General features: G+C 37.0%; 2 protein-coding genes across 17 annotated transcripts in view; both read left to right on the top strand.

The window, feature by feature from the left end:
• The window catches only part of LOC131777631 (uncharacterized), a 74,271-nt gene extending 68,901 nt beyond the window's left edge, over positions 1–5,370 (top strand). For all 13 annotated transcript variants that reach the window (XM_066172084.1, XM_066172094.1, XM_066172081.1 and 10 more), the window contains 5 exons: positions 350–2,901; positions 3,315–3,442; positions 3,753–3,873; positions 4,307–4,389; positions 4,918–5,370. In XM_066172084.1, the coding sequence (XP_066028181.1) occupies positions 350–2,901; positions 3,315–3,442; positions 3,753–3,873; positions 4,307–4,389; positions 4,918–4,969 (2,936 nt within the window). In that variant the 3' untranslated portion in view covers positions 4,970–5,370. The remainder of the gene's footprint in view (positions 1–349; positions 2,902–3,314; positions 3,443–3,752; positions 3,874–4,306; positions 4,390–4,917) is intronic.
• A 415-nt stretch (positions 5,371–5,785) lies between these two features.
• Positions 5,786–17,186, top strand: LOC131788594 (uncharacterized). Of its 4 annotated transcripts, none has more exons than XM_066172137.1 (12): positions 5,786–5,880; positions 5,953–6,008; positions 7,024–7,276; positions 8,527–8,925; positions 10,006–11,372; positions 12,401–12,553; positions 12,941–12,984; positions 13,397–13,454; positions 14,035–14,117; positions 14,397–15,245; positions 15,486–15,639; positions 16,526–17,186. In XM_066172137.1, the coding sequence occupies exons 3-10, from the start codon at positions 7,024–7,026 to the stop codon at positions 14,440–14,442; spliced, it is 2,403 nt and encodes an 800-aa protein (XP_066028234.1). In that variant the 5' UTR covers positions 5,786–5,880; positions 5,953–6,008; the 3' UTR covers positions 14,443–15,245; positions 15,486–15,639; positions 16,526–17,186. The 4 variants fall into 4 exon arrangements, with proteins under 4 accessions (XP_066028234.1, XP_066028231.1, XP_066028233.1 ...); XM_066172134.1 differs by having other exon boundaries at positions 5,787–5,880; positions 12,941–12,996; positions 16,526–17,185; XM_066172136.1 differs by having other exon boundaries at positions 5,810–5,880; positions 5,950–6,008; positions 12,941–12,996; positions 16,526–17,185.
• The last annotated feature ends 5,952 nt before the right edge of the window (positions 17,187–23,138 follow it).

Genomic DNA, 23,138 nt, shown 5'->3' with positions numbered 1-23,138 from the left:
GTTACTTCTACTACAAATCTGCACTATTGAAGTACATTACTTATCATATCCAAAAGATAATCACCAGAAAGCATGCTGGATTGGTAAAGGTTATGACTCTCTGTCTTCATCTCTCAATAATGCACCTCAAAAGGTAGATGTTGTACAATCTGGAACCTTGTCGTATAGCCATTAATCAGTATATCAAACTACAACAGTACTGAAACTTGGTACTGTACCTTTATTTATAAATTCCACTACAAAAAAAAAGGCTCTCAAAATTTGACGTTTCTTGGGATAAGTATTGATGCATGCATCATAGTATTCTAAGAGTTACCCCACATTTATCTTGTTTGCATTTTTTTTGCAGGTTTCTCGATTCAACAAAGACTTCAGGAGATCTCACTTTCCCTATCAGAATTGGAACTAAGCAGAATGAAGAAGCTTGTTCAACCCATATTGGATGGCTTTAGACTTGCCAGGATCAGGGAGTGCTCAGAGTTGTTTGAGGAATTAGAAAGAAGAGGGGAGTTTTCCTGTTCCTTTGTTAGAGATCTTCTAGAAAGAATCCATCGTTTTGATCTTGTAGAGAAACTTGTTGAACCTTTTCATAATGGTGAAGAATCATCTAGAAGGGAATATTGTTCACCTCAAGAGAGCAAACAACTGGATGACATGTCTGAAAGTGTTTCTGGTGTCAATAGTAAACAATGTGATGAAGTGGAAGAAGGGAAAGAAATATTTGACAACACTGAAGTTGATGAAGAGCACAAAGTTTGCAACAATTCCAACATAAACTCATTTAACAGTGATAGTGAGGGAGCTGCTCTCACTTTTCATACAGAGAATGCAAGTGGCTCAAATTTTTTCGGTGATGTGGATCTGTCAGAAGAGAGATATGATTCAGCCTCAAGCTTGTCTCAGTCATTTGATGTGCCAAGTATTGGATTGGAATCTCGAGAGAGGTCTTGGTCACCTTCATTTACAAGTGAACAATTTGACCTTGAAAAGCTGAAAGGAGCATGTGCTGCTAATGGCAAAAGGGACAAAGAAGTTACACATGATTTTTCTTTTCCTGATGGTGCAGAGACACAGTTTTATTCTCATCATCACTTAAATGACAATGTAGATGGTGCAGTTAATTTACCAGATAGAGCCCAAGATAGTTTAAAGCAAGAAGACTTAACTAGTTTGAATCAAGATTCAATTCCTAACAAAGATTCACCACAGAGGCAGAGTGTTTCAGGTGCAAGGTTCACTGCTCAAAAGGACACAGCCACAGATCAGTCTGACTCTCATGTGAGCAATCAGTCAAAGAAATGGGAGCACTTAGGGGCCAGGCCAAGAGACAGACCTCTTAAAACAGACAGATGTCCAGAACCTTCTTTGCTAAACTCATTGGAAGACTTGGTCCCTCAACAAGTTGCTGGACCTGTGGCTCATGGAGTGGCCAACACATTCTTAGAAAGACACTCAGAAGACAAACATCTTCATGAAAGTTTATATTACACTAACGCTGAGAAGATGTTGACTGAGAATTCTTCATTACAAGGAGCTTCTCATTTAGACAGTGTGATAAACTTGACTGAGTCAAATAAAGCTCAACTGTACTTTGGTGAATGTCAAGTTCCTTTTAGGCCAGATCCATATTCTCAAACATATGCGTCATTGTTCCCTCAGACTAGTGGAGCATTTATTGGAGGAAATAATAGTTCAAACACTGGCTTCAACTTATTGAATCCTAATGTAGCCAACAACTTTGTGCCTCTTACAGGACTGCAAGATGGGACTTTTCCATCTTTGCAAAGAGATGAACATTTTCATTCTGGGTTCACTGGTTCAGGATTGACCTCTGATTTCATGCAGCCCACAGGATCTCAAATAGGTGCCTCAAACACATTGAATTCCAATTTATCAATAAATGACTATGCTCTTGGTACACGAGAGCCTCAAATACCACCAGATGGGCATTTTACAAGTTTGCCAATTAATCCACCAATTCACTCAGGGTTCAATGGTTCAGGCTTCACTTCTGACTTGACAGGGTCCACAAGGCCTGAAATGACACATTCTGCAACTGGTACACATAGAAACAGTGACTTTAGTGGCAGTGCATCAATGTTACCTTCAACAATAAATTCTGGATTATTAGTAAGTTCATCAGTTAACAAGCAAACCTATGGTTTCCCTCCAGATGCTTCCCCAACTTCATCTTCAGGAGCAAGGGTTAATGGATCTGACAGCAGGCTTTTTTCAGATTCAGAGTCAAGTAGAGTTAGTCTGTTATTGCCAGTCACAACAGGCAGGGATGGTTTGAATACATCTGAAGAGGTTAACTCTAGTAGCAATGCAATGAATGCATCTGGTGATCATTTGGCTTCTGGACATTATAGAGAAGGAAGCAGGGCCTATAATTCTTCAAGCTCTCACATGATATCTGGTACTGATACAGGGGAGAGTCAATCAGGCGAAACTGAAGATTCAGTCACAAACAGAAACTATGGTACAGAGTCAGTAGAGTCTACAGATAACTCCTTGCTTGAATTGGAACAGCGTGTTGAAGAAGCTTGTGCAATGGTGGAAAGAGTGCTTAGGGAGAGAGAAGAAAGAGAAGAGTTTGGTCGGGAAATTGAAAGAAAAGAGCGAGAAATTCGAGCAGAGAGAGCACGAAAGAAGAGAGAAAGAGAAGCAAGGGAGCTAGAGGAAGCCAGAGGATGGCCTCAACAGCAGGAACCAGTTACTGGACAATCTTTATGGCTTTGTGAGCATTACCAACGTCATTGTAGAGTACGTTTCCCTTGCTGTAACAACTTCTATTCATGCCACCGTTGCCATAACAATTCCAAAGAATGTGACAATGAGGAAGCTAAAGCAAGTCATGCAACTCACCTTAAATGCAGCTATTGTCATCATGAACAAGAGGTGATGAAAGGTTTTTAGTTATGTTGTAAATTACAGTTATAAGAATTGCCATAGTTTTTTTTATTGGGAGTGGTAGAAAACGTATAGGAGGAGATTCATGTCCTTCTTTCCAGTAACTTTTGTTAACTGTTTTGGTGAGTTATTAATTACAATACATTCTCCACTGTTGCAAACTCACTTTGCATGTGTATGCACAATTTTAGTTTCCATTTAAATAAAAATTAAGCAAAACAAACCTCACTGCAAAGTCAGATACCAAAATGTTTTCTCCTTTCCATGGCAACTATACTGGCCACAGGTTGGAGTGCTGTTCTCTCTGATGAATGAGACAATCTATGTTAAGAACTTTGTGATCATAATTCCCACTAACTTAGAATGTGAGACTTACGATTTTCCAAATCATTTCCTTTCAGATTGGTGAAGACAGTGGCAAGTGTCGTAGCTGTGGAGCAAAGATGTCAGCATACTTCTGTGCTATTTGTAAACACTTTACCAGCATTGACAAAAATCCATATCATTGTGAAAAATGTGGAATATGCCGGTAACTGACCTGACAACGTTTTAAGTTAATAAAAAACTTTGCTGTTGTGTTTTTCACAACTTTTTATGTTTTGAAGCCACATGAGCTTTTTTGAGGCTCAAAGTTTCACTTTTCTTGTTAGTCATCTTTTTGGCAACCTACAGGTGTAGAATCGTAGAATGGTCACCAGAAAGTAAACACTTAAACAGCTCACATTTTGCCTAAATCTTTTTTTTTTCTCAATCCTACCTTGAAGCCAGCTTTACAAATTTGATTTTTCTACCTCTTAAAGCAGGGCATTGGTCTTATTATGTCATGTTTTTCTTTGTAGCATACATAAAGACAAATCGTTCCACTGTGATGTATGCAATGTCTGTCTTGACAAACGGCTTCAAGGAAAGCACAAGTGTAGGCCAGACTCTGGCCATGATGAATGCTGTATCTGTTTAGAGGTGAGCTGGTAAACTTCAAAATACTCAACCACTGGTTTCTTAATCATTTTTATTATTATTGTTACTATTACTGATATATTTTTAACAATTTTCCTTTCCACTTATTTTCCCATGAGTAAATTATCCCACTCTGTAAGTGTAACACTGTGTTCTTTCCAAACTGATGTATTGAAAATCACTTTCACACATGCTGTGTTCTGTGACCACTTAAAATTATACCTTCTGACATTTTGTCGTTTTTTTGTGAGAAGAAATATAAATGTAACACTTAAGATCCTGACATACTTTGAACAACTTTTCTAGCCCACTACATGTATATATACTATAAAACTTGTTTATACCTTACTTTTATCCCTTATTTCTGGACTATCTTTTAACACTGATTCAATCATAACTTCAGCATAAGAACTTTTCATTTTTGTTTTAATTATAGGATGCTTTCAGTGGATGTCAGATTTTACCCTGCTCACACAAGGTTCATCGAGAATGTGCAATAGCTATGATACAGAATGGAATGTAAGCACTTAATTCTTCAATATTCCTTCTCCACTTCTTTGCCTTGTTTGTTTCTTTGTATGTTGTTGTGCTAGACTACACAGTTTTCACTTCATAGTCATCATTTTTCCAGAGAAAGCAAATAGTAGAACCAAAGTTGAAAACTCTTATAAGTAACTACCTCTGATACACTACTGTGACCAGACTATTTGTTGTCATTGGAAATTCTCAGAACTTCTGAGATTACCCTCCTTTTGAGTTACCACTTAAGGTGGGTAACTAGCCTTGCATTTTATTTGTTTAATTAATTTTCCCTCAGAAAGTAGCAATTGGTCCTCTACTTGGTTGTAATAAGGCTTGTCTGGCTTATGGATGCTCTTCTGTGTTCTTGCAAATGAGGAAACCATTCCACAACTTGCTCTCTTGCATGTAGGGAATCAGGTTTCTGCTGTGTGTGATGTAACTTGTTAGTTAACTACAAGCAGCCAAAAAAAACTATATGTATGTCAGTGATTAGTAATTGTATGTTTCATATTTTTTTTGTTTTAGTCGCACATGCCCAGTGTGCAGACACCCATTATACAGCCCAGCTCCTGAGTGAAAATTGCTGCATTTTATGATGGTGACAATCAGCTGCATGTCATTCAAAAGAAGAAGCACTTTTAAGGGAGATGAAAAATTTTGGCAATTCTAATGTTAAAGTTTATATTTGTACATTGTTTGAGTTAAGGCTATTACTTTGCCATATTGGCAAAATGGATTTCAGTTAGGTTTTGGTAAAATACATGTTCTTTGAATGCTAAATATCTCTGATAAGGGAACAATTTTGTCTGGCTTTGCAAAAAAATTAAGACCATGCTTCTAAAATGGAAAAAAAAGGCACATAGTAGTTAAATAATTATCTTATTTATTGAAGTTCTGGCTTGTTGCTTGAAATTTATCTTTGCATAGTAAGAAGAAGAATTTATAAGAATCTTGTAGTCACATTATATTTTGTTATCAGTTTTATATAAGTTTAATTAAATATGAATATCATAAATTAAGTTGTTCTGGCTTTTATTTGGAGCGGATTTTTTAAATTGCCATCTACTTCTTCAGTTTGTGTGTGTTTTCTAAAGTCTCCACTCAGATTAGTATCAATAGTTTTGTTTACAAATTTTTTCCATATTTGGAACCGGCCCCAAGTATACCCCCCACACACCCCCTTGCCCCCGCACCCTCATGATTTTATAGTGTCTGTAAAGAAGCTTTTCTCGAAAGTCATAAAGTCCACCCAATTTGCTAGTTCGGAAAGAAAGGGAAAAGAAAAAGAGAAAACCCTATCCTTTAAGTTTTACTGTAATTTCCCCCGTAAATTTCATCGCTGCTCTACAGACAAAGGCTATCTTGTATTTTTACTCTTACGTCATCCTTATTGGTCCCAGTCGTCGGCACCAAGCGAAATGGATGGCGGAGAGACGTATACGGGCTCAGAGGAATCGCTTTATACGGGCTTGGAGGACAAAGATACAGGTTGAATTAAAACTGTTCAAATAGGTCTGATTAAACTGTAATGCATGTTAACTGTACGTAATTCGTCAGCAGCTTGAGGCATCAAAAGTTCCGACAAGGAGGATAAGGTCCAAGTTGCATGGCACACGGTAAGCGAAGAAGCCACGTTCTTCTTGCTTTTTCGTTCCATATTGTGAGAAAGACATTTGATGGCAAAATGTCGACCAAATATTGTTTCAATCTCGGCATAAAGGATTTTGTTGCCGGAGAAAGAAGGAAGATTGTCTAAACACGGGTTCGATATATTTGTAAGCATCATACCGAAAATTGCAATTGAATGTAGTGGACTTTGTTCAGGCGAAAGTGTGATCTAACTTCGGCGACAAAGATAATATCTATTATCTGTTAATCCATACAGATTACGACCTAACTTATTCTCGAGAAACCGTGTGACATTCATTCGTCAATCTTAACCTCGTATTGACATGCTTAAGCTCTCATATATTTTTTTTTAAATCCAAGTTTTCGCCGAGTTTTTCTGGACTAAGCGCTAGTAGCTTAAAGACATCTGAGGGAAGAAGAAAGCTATCCAATTAACGTACTGAAAGTTAATTTACCTGCTCGAAAAAGGACCTCTGTTGTCATTATTCGTGAATGTCTCCTTAAGATCCACTGATGAGGATCTATATATATATTTCATTAAGTGTAAATTAAACGTTTCCGAAAGTGGTTTGCTTACCGGTAATCAGATTTGAGACACCAGATGTTAGAACGCTTTGAATATAAGTACACTTGATCATGAGATAGTTGTGATGTCTTTATATAGCATATTGAAAACAATATTGAACCAGATCAAAACACAGTCCTGAGAAATGTAATTTGATATTTGGCAAATCAATTTTTGTATTTTGTTATCTCAATGAAGTCATTTTTGTACAGCAATAATAGTGATATTGAATTCTGATACACACCTGAAATATACAGATTGGTACAGCTCTCAATTTATCTGTACATTACCAGTTCAAAATAATGTGTTACCTACTATAAACAGTTCATTAGTTTCACAATCTTTGAGAATTATAGTAAATAAGGATTGTACATGTGAAATGTGAAAACTTATTAGACAGAATATGTTTTATTCAATTGATGTCATTGATTCCTTAGATGGCATCTAATGTTGAAGAGGAGGTAAAACAATATGCAAGTGCTGGTAGAGAGGAGTCCTCTGAAGAACAAGGAGAGCCAGCAGCAGTGTACAATGTTAGCACAGCTATTCAGAAAAATGCTTTGGAAGCTATGGACATGTTGCAATTGGAGAAACAAAGAGTTAAGGAGGAGAATGAAATATTTAAGGAGTTTTTCAGTAAGATTATGGAATGTGGTGGAGATGAATATCGTCAAATAATAGAGAGAGGAGGTTGGTGATGATTCATTCAACATGATTATATAACATAGTGTTTGGTGTTCTTAATTGAAATATTGATATGGATACCTTTTGATATATGTGTCTTGTAGTATCCATGTACTTCAAACCAGATCTTCTGAATCAAACTAAAAATCTAAATTTTTACAGTGGCTCCCAAACGTATTTATGAGTAAACCCCCTTCACCCTTCAGAGTGAAGGAGAAGGAACCTAGTTAATTTCTCACAAGAGATTTACTAGTTCAACCTATGGTTTAATAAGGCTTCTGTTTTTGGTGTCAATTTTTAGATTAAGTGATGTTACCATGACATCATCATCTCTGATGGAAGGTGGATATATTCTTATTTTGGGCCTAATACTGCAGGATCTTTGTAAAATGTCTTTTGTTCTTTGCCTCATTATGGAAACAATAATGCCTGACCTTTTGAAATGACTAAACTTTTCATTCATACATTTTTGCCATTATTCAGTGTCTAATGTGTCATTTTACTAAATACATTGGATTAATTCTGATAGATTTAAACAAAAACAGGCTATTTGATAGGAATTGTAAGTGGTCATCAATGGAAAGACACTAAGTCTCGCTTGAAAGATCTCCTTTTTCTTACTTGCTTGATATTAAATCATGAAGTAGCTCTTTGCCAAGATGGATATCTGAGCTTGCCTAAACTTTTGAATCTTTTTCTATTTGGCAATCTTTTCCTAGGTGATTTCTTTTCTGTTGACTTCTTTTTCACACAAAGTAGGTCAATGGATAGTATGGGTATGGTTGCTTGAAACCCTAGAGTCTATTAGATGAAAACTGTGTTTTATGCTCTTTTTATACACCTTGCTTGAAAAAAATGAAGCAATTGTATCGAGCTACCATGTTAGTTTTGCTTGATGACAGTTTTAAAGCTAAAGCTATGATTGCATCCAGATCTGATGCAATCAAAGAGTTTGTGGAGCCTCCTTACCTGAGAGCCAGACAATTTTTTTGTTTGGTTCTTGTCATGGTGATGTCTGGTTCTATGAACAGTAATCGGGCTGTATTCAGGCTCTGTCAGGGTCCAAATTTTAGTACAGGAAGATCTCATTGTTTACTTTTCTTTTCTAGTTTTAAACTTCACTGTAAATCAGTTGTGAGAGTTAGTGTTATACTGCAGCTGATCAGGTCATCTTTTGTCATCACATGATGAATGGTGCTGATTTGTGCATATAATGTGTGGAAGGAATTAATCATTTTGATTTATTTCTTTTGCAGGTTTGAATTTACTTCAACATAAAGTGCAGGAGATCATAAATCCAGTTGGTAAAGCTGAAAGAGAGTATGGCCGAGGCACCACCATCAATAGCAACCATACCTGTGAATTGGAAGATGAAGTTGCATTCTACATGTCTCAGTGCTGTGAACAAAGAGAAGAATTAACACAAGTAAAAGAGAAGTTGAAGCTCTTTGAAGAGGAGAATGAAGATCTTCAAGCTGAAGTAGGAAGACAATTGTTTCTACAGGGCAAAGAAAGGCGCCTCAGAAATATTTGTCAGTCCCCCAGTAAATATGCAAGTGGAAAGAGTAAGCCTGGTAGAGCTACAGGTGCTTGGTATAGCTCTTCATGTACAGATGTTAAACTATCTGATGGTGCAGGTCTAATGGAGGAATCAGGTAATGACTTCCTTTATTTAAACTTAGTACCACTTGGAATGTCAGGGTTGTCAAAATAATTAAGCCAGTAACTGGCATTTTTTTTTTGTTTACTCAGAAAAACATGCCAACCATTCCCAGTGTTTGTGGGATAATATTCAGCTTGGAAGAATGATATTGCACTGCCTACTTTGTATTACAAACTGTTACTCAAAATCATATATCTTTCTTCTACTACAAACTTTGCACTTTGAAATACATTACTTAAGTTGCCTTTAAGGTGGCACCGAGGTTAAATTCAGTGAATTTTATCTCAATTTTTGAATGAACTTGACTCAAATGTCTAAAAAGGGGACTCAAGCCTTGATGTTCAAAGTTTTTGAGAATCTAGGATTGAGAATTTGGGAGGAGTTTGAAAGGACTGTCAACTTACTTTTGAGTGGTACTGATGTTTGATTTTACCTTGGTATTGGTCAGCCACTATTTTTTCCATTCCTATCACATTTTCAACAGAATTTTGTGTGAAACTACAGAAATCTTTTGTGTGTTTGTTGGGTTGTTGGTACATGTAGCTAAGTACTAACTAGGCCAGTTTGATCAAGAGAAGGGGTACTGGATACTAATAGCCTTTGAGGCATAAATTTTCATCACAGAACAAGGAAGGCGACCTACTTTACAGCAAATCCATGGCTATAAATGCAAGCTTGTGCCTATGTACAAAAGTGGCTCTTTTAAACTTGCACGAACAATATTTAGGAGTAATGTTAATTTATGCAATAATTATCTTGTCTGAAAGATGATCACCATTAAGCATGCTTGATTGGTAAAGGTCATGGCTTTCTGTCTTTAGCTTTCAATAATGCACCTCAAAAGGGAGATTTTGCGTAGTCTGGAACCTTGTTGTATTGTGATTTAGTCAGTATGTCAAGTTACAACTAAAACTTGGTGCTGTACCTTGAAATTCCTTTACAATAAATAAGATTCTCAAAATTTCACCTTTCTTTGGATAAGTATACATACATGCATTATACCATTCCAAGAAGGTATTGATTTGAATGAGAATAACACTTGCATTTGTAATCCATCGTTTTGATCTTGTAGAGAAACTTGTTGAACCTTTTCACAATGGTGAGGAATCATGTAGACGGGAATGTTGTTCACCTCAAGAAAGTGAACTACTTAATGAAGTGTTGGGAAGTGCTTCTGGTGTCGATAGTAAACAATGTGATGAAGTGGAAGAAGGGAAAGAAATATTTGACAGCACTGAAGTTGATGAAGAGGACAAAGTGTGTGACAATTCCAACATAAACTCAGTTAACAGTGATAGTGAGGGAGCTGCTGTCACTTTTCATACAGAGAATGTGAATGGATCAAATTTTTTTGGTGATGTGGATCTGTCAGAAGAGAGATATGATTCAGCCTCAAGCTTGTCTCAGTCATTTGATGTGCCAAGTATTGGATTGGAATCCCGAGAGAAGTCTTGGTCACCTTCATCTACAGGTGAACAATCTGAAAGTGAAAAGCTGAAAGGAGCATGTGCTGCTAATGGCAAAAGGGACAAAGAAGTTACACATGATTTCTCTTTTCCTGATGGTGCAGAGACACAATTTTATGCTAATCATCACTTAAATGACACTGTAGATGGTGCAGATAATTTACCAGAGAGAGCCCAAGATAGTTTAAAGCAAGAAGACTTAACTAGTGTGAATCGAGATTCACCTCAGAGGCAAAATGTTTCAGGTGCAAGGTTCACTGCTCAAAAGGACACAGCAACAGATCAGTCTGACTCTCATGTGAGCAATCAGTCAAAGAAATGGGAGCATTTAGGGACCAGGCCAAGAGACAGACCTCCTAAAATAGACAGATGTCCAGAACCTTCTTTGCTAAACTCATTGGAAGACTTGGCCCCTCAACAAGGTGCTGGACCTGTGGCTTATGGAGTGGCCAACACATTCTTAGCGAGACACTCAGAAGACAAACATCTTCACGAAAGTTTATATTACACTAATGCAGAGAAGATGTTGACTGAGAATTCTTCATTACAAGGAGCTTCTCATGTAGATAGTGTGATAAACGTGACAGACTCAAATAAAGCTCAACTGTACTTTGGTGAATGTCAAGTTCCTTTCAGGCCAGATCCATATTCTCAAACATATGCATCATTGTTCCCTCAGACTAGTGGAGCATTTATTGGAGGAAATAATAGTTCAAACCATGTCACTGAGTTAGTGGAGTCTCCAAGCAACTGTCTGTATGAAAGGGAACAGCATGCTGATGAAGATTGTGCATTGGTGAAGACAGTGCCTAGGGAGAGAGAAGAAAGGGAAAAGTCTGGCCAAGAGAGACAAGAGCATGAATTCCAACCAGAAAGAGCACCACAGAGACAAAGGGATGAAAGGGAGCCACAGGTAGCCTTTAGGGGGCAAGAGTGTCAAGAGGCATTGGGAAGACCCATCATGTGTCAGGAGGTAAGAGACTGTTCTGAATACAATTGTATGTTATTGTATCAGAGTTGAGTGAGGAGTTGTCAGTCAAGTGTTTTAAGTCAGGTTGGTACCACCGTGTGGAATTAATTTGGAACCAAAGTGTGTACCAAAAGTGTACTTCTTTGTATACTTTTTGTATAGTACCAGTCTTCCTAAGAGGACATTGTGATTTTTACATTCTGTATACAATTTTGCATACTTTTTGCATAGTAATAGTGTTGCTGGAGCAAACCCTGGTGGTTAAATATATTTTGTATGGTATAACTGTGTTGCCCTAATGATAAATATTTTATGTATGCGTTCTCTATACAGAGCATTGTTACTCACCCTGTGTCCTTTTTTGAAAGTCTAAGACTTATTGGCAGCTTTTGACAAGAGGTAGTGGCTGTAGCTGAAGCTGAAATGACTTGCTATTGATTTAGGGGGCTTAAAATGGGGCATCAAATTGAGAAATCAAAGAGCAGCCATTGAGCTCACAGTGAAATGTGGAGGTGAACACAAGAGAAATTTCTTATCTACAAGCAACCATGTATTATTTTGTTTATCATATAAACACAATAGCCCCTTACTGACAAGAAAAGTCAACTTTTTTGATGAATGAATGGCTGTGCTGTTTATTCATCAACCGGACCAAGTGGTGCAAAAAAATATTTTTTCACATGTGCTGTTATATGGCTTTTCTCAGGGCTGGAAATCCTTGTATGGCATGGTGTCTCTTAAATTGCAATGTTTTTGAAAAGGGATATATGTATATATCCATGGAATTAAAGTGGGTTTGTGGTCATCTCTTGAATATTGCATCAAAATTATACTTTTTATCTAAAATTGCAACTTCTGGATTCTTTACTAAAATTTTTGGTAACAGCAAATATGGCCAGATATGCTAGTGTATGGGAGGGCATAGATTTTGATTTTGAGCAAACAGGGTCACTGCCTATTGCAGAATATAGATTTCAGATGTGGATCCCAATTGAAGAGGCTTTGGTTAAAAAATTACTGTTTCCTTACAGGAGAGGTATATTGGGATGCCAACCACCTTAGTTGTAGATGCATTAGACTCCACTCACAACAATGCTCAGGCCTTTGTACAGGGTGTTAGAGATGCAAGCAGGAGGATTTCAGCAGGGAACCCACAGTTCAGAAGATGTTCTGTTCAGGAACATGTAAGCTATTGATGATTCCTGTACAGTTGGATATTAAAATTAAAGGTTCTGTCAGTCATTATGCAACCAAAATTTGCATGGGAGGCTCAGAAAATCATGAATGCCAGAACTGTTTTTGCAATGTTGTCAAGTCTCCAAAGAATAAACCAGTCACAAGAGAACTTAACTGGGTGCTTGGAGATCTCATTCAATAATGTGTATTACTTGTTAAGGGCTCCCTCAAATATTGTCAAGTAGAACAAGGGATTTTTTGTGTAGTCTACCCTGGTGTCCTTAAATGCCAAATGTCAGACAAAAAAAATTTGAAAATGATCAGTCTAGTGTGTTGAAAAAACTAGCTTCTGAAGTAAATTCTGAATTATTTTTTTAATTGTTATCTTATGATAGTATGATCAAGATGCTAGCCCTGCAATCTGTACAACTTGTCACAGGTATCGACATCTGTAAGTATAAATCAGCAGCAAAAAAACATAAGATTTCTATTCTCCCCTGCCCATGTGTACTTTTGAACTTGATTCCATTTTGATACAAAAAGATACACAAAAAACCAGGAAAGAGTAATGGTGGGAGATATAGTGGTATGCTGGTTAACCCTTTAACTCCCAAGATGTCATTAGTAATTCTTCTTACTGTCTGCCAAACTTTCAATTCTCATTCTGTTAGTTTGGAGAATTTGGTGTCAGATCAATTAGTAATCCCATAATTGATATTTTATGGGAATATAGTTGACCCGCTTTGACTCTGTCATGTGCCAATGTTAATGTCATCTGTAAATAACTCATTGGTAAATAAAGGTTTATGTTCATGAATTCATGTGGTATCTTTGATCTATCTTTTCTCCAGTGGACCATGCGGGGTAGGAGTTCAGAGCTGCCATGATGAGTGCTGCATCTGTCAGATGGTAATTTTATTGTTGCTATTAAGCATACAGTGACAATTTGTGAGCTTAGTGGACATACGGTTGAACCTTAGTCTATGAATCACATGGTGTTAACCCGCAATTTTCTCCAATTTTCCAGCCATGCACTATTATGTAACACTACATCCAAATTCCTTCATATCTGTCTGTTCTCGCCCGCCCCCCTGCCCTCTTTCCTCCTTTGTAAGAGGGTTAGCTGTTCCACTCCTGAGATATAGATATCATTTCTCTACACTGTGTGCCCCACAGATCTCTGAACATTTTGGCTTTAAGAATATGGTGTTAAAAAAAAATCAATTTGTTGATGTTCTTCTTTCCCCTTCTACTTGAGAAATAACTTCCTGGAATGTCAGGGTTATTTTCATTAAGTGGAGGTGGAAAGAACTGATCCTTAAAATGTGACAAAGAATAAAATTAAAGTTTTATTCCCCTCTGTTGAGATCGACTAACCAAAAAGATATTAGCTGTTCATCATTCCATTAGTTACTTTTTGCCTGCAACTGAAGATACCTTTTTTACGTGAGAACAACACTCTTTTTAAATTGGACCTCTGTATTTGCAGGATACATCTAGCGGTTTACATATTTTGCAGTGCTCACACAGGGTTCATGTGGAGTGTATTGTTTGGCTGATACAGCACAACATGTAAGTTTGTTACAATTCAGCAAGTTCCAGCAATCCTCCATCATAATTGAATGGCCAAACTGGTACATTCTATTTTGTAGTTATACTTAGGCATTCTCTTTCTTTTGGTCACCATGCAGTCTCTGCAATCATGCTGATCCACTTCATATTCAAATTATAGGAGATGGTTAACCATTGTAAAAATTTTTAAGACCATCTTCACTGTCATTTGCAAATAAAAATTCTCGTGCGTAAGCTGGTAATTTATGTCTGAAAAGTATGTGTGTATTTATTTTTCAGATTAAATTGCCCATCTTGCTTTGGTGCCTTTTTTCCATCAAGTTAATTGTGCTCCAAGGTGTAGTCCAAGGTTGTTTAGGTAGTAGAACTTCTAAAGAGTGAATCACTCACAAAGTTTGGAAAGTTTCTTTTTAGCATCAGTAAGATGTATATGTCTTCGTTACTTATAAAACTTTCATTTGTTTAAACTATGTAATAATTTAAGTAACAATTAATTGACATGTATGATATGAAAGAACATAAGATGTTAATGTAAAATGTTCAGGTAAACAAGTAGTATCGTTATGAAACCAAGGTAAACAATACCCATAGAATCATTCATTCTATGTTGATACTGGACTTCTACTTGGATGGTCATCTGGTTATTTCGAAGCTAATTCTAGGTCAGATAGTGACTTTAATTCATTAACTACTCATTTCTTAACAAGTGACTTTGCACTTAGTATGAGAGAGCTTCAAGTACTAAGATGTGGGCCTCTTCTATCTCTGCAAATTAATTGACTAATCATTCAAGGTTCAGCATTGAGTTCTTACTTGACTGAGATGGTCCCTGAATCTCAAAGATCTGCAACACCTGCCACAAATGCTGGGAGAAATCTTGATAAAGATTATTGCCAATATAGAAGTTCTGAGATGAACAGAAACTATGATAGAAACTCATTGGAGTTGCCTGACATTTTCCTGCTTGAAGTGGAATAGCTAAAAGAGAGGAGATTGAGAAGTGTTTGATTGAAAGAAAGGGTGTGAAATAGCAGCAGAAATTGCAAGAAAGGAGGCAGGGAGCTGGAGAAAGCCAGATGATGGCAACAATGTCCAGAGGTGGTGAGAAGACCCTTGCATTTTTGAAAGGTAAGAGTTCTTGTAAAGTGAAGTGTCTACCATGAAGGCCTTTTGCTTCCATTCTTCAAGGCCTCTATTAGTTTGCAATTGCTACCAAGAGGTTGTGCATTTTAGCAGCAAATTGAAGAAGTTGTTGAGATGTTCCTTAATTACAGGCATAAATTGATTTGTTTTCCTCTAGATAGCTTATAAAGATATAATTCTTCTTGAGGTTTGTTTTAGATAATAACAGTTCTTTTTCCTTACTAGAATTCTCTTAATTCTATGAGCTTCCTGTTGCACAACCAACAGCTCTCACAACCAACAGCTCTTAGGTATTGCTACAAGCAGTATAAAAGAGCAGCATGGATGAGGATTTCAGCAGAGAACCCACAGATCATGGTACAAATGTACTGGTGAAGAGGTAAGCAACTGATATTTACTTAGGAATAAAAAGTTAGCCATTGATATACAGGTTATGTCAGGTCAGGTAGTAACCATGTTCAACAATTGCTTGAAGAGCTGTTACTGTAAAACTCAGAAAACCTATGAACATCACAAATATTTCTGGAATATGTTATAAACTTAAGAAGGACAAACCAATGATGCGAAAGAGAGCTGAACTGTCAGCTTGCAGATCTCATTTTGTTTGTTATATGATTGGTCGATCATTACAGAATAAACAGTGAATATGAACCCTAGGTAGTGGAAGGGAATTGCTAAAGTTGTGTGAGGAAGCTCATATACATTCCGTTTTTAGTTTGATAGAAAATGGATGGTCTCTAGTGAGACCTTGAGCTTTTGTAAAAATTAAGAATTCATTTTCAAGCTTTTGCTGATCCATGGAAACCACTTTATAATTTCACAATGCTACTGAAAAACAACATGAAAAAGTTACTGTTTGTTTTGATTCTGTTTTGTTTTTCTGTGTTAATTTCATGGGGTTTATCCCTTTTTGGTATGGTGAAGTTAAGTCAATATAATTTTTGTTGTTTAAAACAAGGAATTTTTATGTAGTTCTTTTGATCTACAATTGATCCCATGATGTGTTTGGGAATGAGGTTAAGGAGCTTGCTGTTTATCGTATTTGGTAAAGCTTTTACTGATTCAATTACAAAGAAATATTATCAAGCCATATGCCCATATAGTGGACAAAGCATTTTTTGAAAACAAGTAGTTTCATGTTTGAGAGAAAACTAGCTTTTGAAATCTGAATACTTGTTTTAAATGAAAGGTCTCGAGATAAGGGTCTGTTTGTTTTCAACTAATTTATTAATTTTTGTTTGTTTGTTTGTTTGTTTTTTTAATAGCATGACCAAGATGCAAGCCCATTTGGTACAACTTGTTTCAAGTGTATATATTTTCTTTTACGAAGTAAAATGAGAGAAGAAAAGATTATTACGTTTAATATAGTGGAGATCACACCTATACTATAAAACAATCATTATTGTCTAACCTGGTGAATCTCATAGTGTTCTTTAAAAAGCCTTCTATCATTTTTTATTTTATTATTTCATTTGACATATTTTTATTTATTTCCTCCTTAGTTTAAATATATTTAACAAAGAAGAGAACGTGTGATAAATAAGTAGGAATATTATTGTAAAATGTAACACGATGAAGTGGCAGAGGATAATTAAGACTATAGACATGGCCTTGTTTTAAGTTATGTAGGTTCTGAGGTTAAAGTAAAAAGTAGTATTAATGACTTGTATTCTGCTTAATGTCTCTTGATTGGGGTCCCTCCTGATTTTAATTATCTTATATATACTCATAACACTTCCTTTGGCAAGTTTACAGACAAATGGTTAAACTAGATTGTGATTTGCGTAGGTGATTCCATGATATTACTGTGATTCTATTATTTTACAGCCCAGTAATTCGATGATATCACAGCCCAGTCGAACAGAAACCTAAATTAGGGAGGTTGAAAGTGCAGATTATATATGTGTATGCTGTATGCTGTATGCTGTGGGAAAGGGGGTTGGGGGCAGATACAACCTTTAATTTTGGTTCCGTTTAGCTGTAAATCGAAATACCTTATATGATGAAATTTCAATCATAACATAGCTAGTAAATTTGTCTGATTAAATTCAATTGCGCGAGCATGCGTCATATTCCTATTGTGCACGCTCATGACGTCAGCAAACATATCCCTCGAGAAAAATTTTTCCATCGGGTTAAAAATGTTATAAAACAATTGGTTCATACGTCAGCTGTGCGTTCATCGAGATATGAAGCACGCGGGAAGTTTGGAGAGCAACTCTAGCTTCTTGAGTGCTCTCTAAACTTCCCGCGTGCTTCATATCTCGATGAATGCACGCTGACGTATGAACCAATTGTTAATGAGCGTATAAAAATAGTTTAATTCATGGTGAGTTCTTTTTCGTGATACATGATCAGTAAGTACGAACAGACCCAATTTGTAGTTCAAAGTGAAACCTTTTTAGTACGTGGTCCCATCGTTTTCAAAGCAAGAAACAATTTGGAAGCGAAAGAAAAGATACACGTTGCAACCACGTTGCTGTTCTTTGAAATGTCTGCGATAAATAGCATGCATTATTGTGGTGAATCAAGGAGGGAACGGTTATCAGTCCTCCCTTCCCCCCACATTTTTTTGTGAGGAAATTTCTCCGGCGTAGCAAATCATTTTATCGTTTGATCAAGAACGCGCTTCGCGTAGGGATACCTTGCAGGATTTTAGTTTTAAACAGCTCTCTGCTGATGCATTGTCATAAATTCATTGCAAACACATTGGACACTGTCACGATTGCACATTTATTTGCATCACCAGCGAACTATGTAAAAGATATCTAACAAATTTTTTTTAAGGGAGATGCGTCAGACTTGGTGTATGACGAATCCCTCCGCCCTTTTTTTATCCCTTCATGCTTCACCCGAACGGGGGATTCCCATTGAATCATTTTCTCATTTGCAATTGTCCGTGTAAGGTCCATAACAGGTCGGCATACATGATTATAATTTTTTTTTTATGGTTCACAATGTGTTCCATTTCTAAAACGTTAACACGCATCTTCCCTTAGTTACCCATTTTAAAGCACGTTCATCCCCACCTACCCTAAATTAACCATGTTCTACAAAGTAAAACCCCCATTTACCCAAAGTTAACTATGTTCTACCACATTAACCCGCATCTTTCCTAAGTTAACCATGTTTTACCAAGTTGAACCACATTTACCCTAAGTTAACCATGTTCTACTACATTAACCCACATCTTTCCTAAGTTCCTAAGTTAACCATGTTCTACGACATTAACCTTTATTTATACTTATTTAACTAGGTGTACCACATTAACCCACATCTACCCTAGGTTAACCATGATTTATCACGTTAATCCTCATGTGCCCTTAGCTAACCATGGTCTACCACATTAGCCAACATTAATTACCACATTAATTCACATTTACCCTCAGCTAACCACGTCCACATTAATCAACATCTTCCCTAAGTTAACCATGTTCTACCACATTAACCCACATTTTCCCTAAGTTAACCACATTGTACCACGTTTACTCATATCTACCCTAAGTTAACCATGTGAATATGAAAGTGATCTTCGTAGGGAGCTGGTCATTATGTTGGTTCCAAATAAACCCGTGAAATGGTGATAAGCAACTATGAATATATGAAAGTCACATATTTGAACTGCGGATAAAGAAGTGAATATGAAAGCGATCTTCGCAATCTTCCATGTCCACCCTCGTTTACTCTGAGCCATGACAACTGATCAGGGTTTCACTATTGTTTTCTATTGTTTCACTTGCCTGGAACATGAACAGGGATGCTCCTCTTTATGCTCCTATGTGATTTGCGAAAATATGCACAGTGTCCGTTCTCGCCCTTCCTCAAGACCGTCAGGGGTGAAGAGGGAAAGATCACTCGGTATCTACCAAAGGTTGAAGGGCTCTGAGTTCTTATCGTCGGCAGGAATTCCGCAAATACGTGGACCGTGGACGAATTATGAGTCAGTTTTGTCAGGAAGTGTGATGAAAGTTATTACTCTAACAAATGTAGAACCCCCTCCGGAAACATTTCCACAATGCACAATTTCGTTTTAAGTTCTAACAATGATAACAATGTTAACTTGGAGAAGATGGGGTTTAACGTGGTAAAACATGGTTACCTAAGGGTAGATGAGAATTAATTAGGAGTAGATGTCGGGGGTTAATTAAGAGTTGATGTAGGTTAATGCGCTAAAACATGGTTAACTTAGAGTAGATGTGGGTTGATGTAGTGGAACATGATTAACTAAGGGTAAATTTGGGTTAATGTGGTAGAACATGGTTAACTTAGGGTAGATGGGGGTTAATGTGGTAGAACATGGTTAATTTAGGGTAGATGTGAGTTAATATGGTAAATAGAGAATAATACATGGGCGCGCGTAGATATGGAATTTCTCTTCGAGTGTTTAACTCGATAGCTCACGAGTGAGCGCAGCGAACGAATGAGATGTCGAGTTGAACACGAGAAGAGAAATTCCATATCTACAAGCAACCATGTATTATTTTGTTTATCATATAAACACAATAGCCCTTTATTGGGAAGAAAAGCCGACTTCATTAATGAATGAAAATAAATGAATCGGCAATCCTCGAATAATAATCGTATAGTGCGTTGGCGCTGACTCTTCAGATGGAAAAATGCGTTGAATCATGATTACAAAAACAACAATGGTCGTAATTTTGAATTTACAAAATTCTCATTAATTGAATTTGTCCTTACCGACAGAGGAAGTCTTTCAGGTAAACGGCCAAAGTCGGCCAGTAGCAAATCTTCCAGTTGTCGATTTTCATTCTCAGACGAGAGAAATTCTAACACCAAAGCCACTCAATACGCAACTTTCGGTTTTTCTTTTAGTATATTGGTTCTCTTCGCTTTCTAGGAAAGTTTGAACCTCATTGTCTGCCAGCGATACGGATTTTTTAGTGTTTTAGCCGCCATAATTCGAGAAAAACTCCGACAAACAACTTGTATTGAGAATCGTGAAGGCTTTACCGTTCATTCATCAACCTGACCGAGTGGCGCCAAAGGCGAGTAACATGTGAGCAGCTGATTGGCTATATCAACACACGTGAAAAAATACGATATTTTTTCACGTGTGTTATTACGGCTTTTCTCAGGGCCGGAAATCCTTGTATAACACCGCAGTTTATGTGATAAAACATGGTTAACTAAGGGTAAATGGGGGTTAGTGTGGTAGAGCATGGGTAACTAAAGGTATATATAAGTAGAAGTAGAAGATGGTTAACTGAGGATAGATATGGTTTAATGTGGTTAAACATGGTTAAAGAGGGGTCTTTGTGGTTTAATATGGTAGAACATGGTTAACTTAGTGAGGATGTAGGTTAATGTGTTAGAACATGGTTAAATTAGGGTAGATGGGTGTTAATGTGGTAGAACATGGCTTAATTGGAGTAGATGTGGGTTCACGTGGTAGAACATGGTTAACTTAGGGAGAATGTGGGTTAATGTGGTAGAACATAGTTAACGAAGGGAATGTGGGAATTAATATAGTAGAACATTAAGAAATCACTGGTCGAGGCAAAAACCCGCATTTCGGCAATGCAGGAGGAGATTCGTAGTTTGGAGGCTACGGTACATTCGGCCGAAAATATCTTCGGGAACTGTTCTTCACTTTTACTGCTTAAACCGATGTTTGCCAACTTAAAATTTAGCACGCTTAGAATACAAGTTGGCGATTACTTGAAATCCTATGGAAAATTCTGTTTTTCAGTTCTCTGTACCAGATTTTCATGTAGTTAAACCAGGTTTAACAGCTGTGTTTTGCTGGTGTGGATGAGGTATTAGTTTTATTTATTGAAAGTGGGTATAGAAATTTTATTCTGAATATAAATGTTACAGTCCGCACTACAAAAAGTTTAAAAAACACACACATATTTATCCATATTAAATTAATTTATTCAGTCAAGCAAAGTTGTTTGTTTTATATGTCTGTGGAGTTAAGATTTTTAGAGTAAAAAGGTTGATACAAATTAGTAGAAGACAAACAGTCAATTACTATTTTAAATTACTAGTATGTATTTTAAGATACTTGAACATTTTCGGTGACAAGTTTTTGAAGAACTGATATGAATTACTTGTAGCATTGATATGAAGTTTACAACATCTGTTACAGAAGATATTTTACATAGCTGCACGAAGTTATGAGTTATGCCAATTTATCAAATGACCTTTACTGGCATGGATGTGCAATCCCATAGTGGTCAAACTTTGTTGTGACCACTGTGGTGACGAATGTTGTTGTTGATAAGAGTACAGATTACACCAAACCACTTTTGCTACACTTGGTCCATACGTGATGACCTGGAGCCAAATATTTCTCCGTCTGGCCCTGCCACTTAGGTACTTAGTACATACTGTTATATTACATCCATTTTGAATTCAATGGGGATCCTTGCAATCTGATCGATAAAAACTTATTCATTGACGATTAAAATATTTTGAGGTTTTTGAATTTGGGTAGCCTGTCCAGTAACTGTCCAGTATTTTATACTGTGAAGTATTAAATAAGAAATATTTTTTTCTGCCACACTGCCAAATCATTTTTCAACTGTTATTTGTTTCTTAGACTAACCTCTTTGTTAGTCTAACTCTTTTTTCCAGTCGGCGTAATCAGCAAGGTTCTCGGCTCACAACAGGTATTACCTTTGACTATGAATCAAACAGGGGCTCCTGATGTAGAATGATGTTGCGTAAATTATCCCATAAAATAATATTAACTTTCTTTAAGTATGCTTTTCAAAAATAGAAACACAAAACAATTCCAAATTATATATATATTCTTGATAAGGCTCGATATCTTCATTTTCAGTCACATACTTGCTCTGATAAAACATAGATAAATTCTGTACTTAATTCCAGAGTAGAAGCGGTGACTTAATGTGTCAAACGATGTCAGCATCATGATTCTTTTCGACGCCATTTGTTGCCGGTAAAAGCGGAAACTAAGACCGACACGACCAGACCGAGTAATCTTTATTTTCGGTGTGCCAAGTCCTCTTGACGACGAACGACTCAGCATTGTGGTAATCTCCTTTCCCCAAGACACTGACATTTGAAAATAGACTGTGCCATGGACCGAACTTGAAAATAATCAACTCGTAGAGACCAGACAAGTCATGACTCTCAAAAAAACTGAAAATAAGCTCCCTATTTGTGATTGTCTAGCGCGCACCCTTCCTAAGTATGTAATCTAGAGTTGATTTGGTTTTAACACAATTTTGGAATTATTAAGCGTTTTGGTAATCTGAGGAAATATTTGTCAACTATGTTGAAGGCCGAACGGGATAAAATCTTGCTCTCGGTCAGGACGTGCGGACCTCGCCTAAGTGTAGCTGTACCCTTCCCCTCCAAGGGGAAACGGAGGCGGGGATCGTCTACGTAAACCTGACACTAATCATGTTCCGTGACGTCACTCTCTTGCAAGAAAATATCTAATGACTTTTTATTGATTAACCAGTTTTGCTGATTCTTTTTTCAATTCTGATTGGCCAGAGTTGGTAATTTATTTTCATAATAACGAACAAGTTGGTGAACAAAATTCTTACTTTTTAGCCAACGTGTAGCCGTACCTTCCCCTCAAGGTTTCACATTGGGGGGGGGGGGGGAAGGTACGGCTACACGTAGGCTATCAACCTTTTTTTCGAAAACAGCGATCTACGACGAGGTTTTAAGGCAAGTTTCCGGGACTTTTGGGATAGAGACATTTCAAGAAGCACAGCAGAAAGCCATAGATGTATTTTTCGAAGGTAACGATGTCTCCGTTTCGTTACCAACAGGCTATGGAAAATCTTTAGTGCATCAAGCAGCGCTAGTTATCGATCGCCTCTCTTCTCCAGAAGAAACCGGTCACTAAATTTAAAGTGCCGCCCGTTAAAGCTC

Source organism: Pocillopora verrucosa, chromosome 9, assembly GCF_036669915.1.
Source record: "Pocillopora verrucosa isolate sample1 chromosome 9, ASM3666991v2, whole genome shotgun sequence".
In the NCBI taxonomy this organism is placed as follows: Eukaryota; Metazoa; Cnidaria; class Anthozoa; order Scleractinia; family Pocilloporidae; genus Pocillopora; species Pocillopora verrucosa.
The sequence above is the reverse complement of the archived record's forward strand: the minus strand, read 5'-3'. Positions and strand labels throughout refer to the sequence as shown.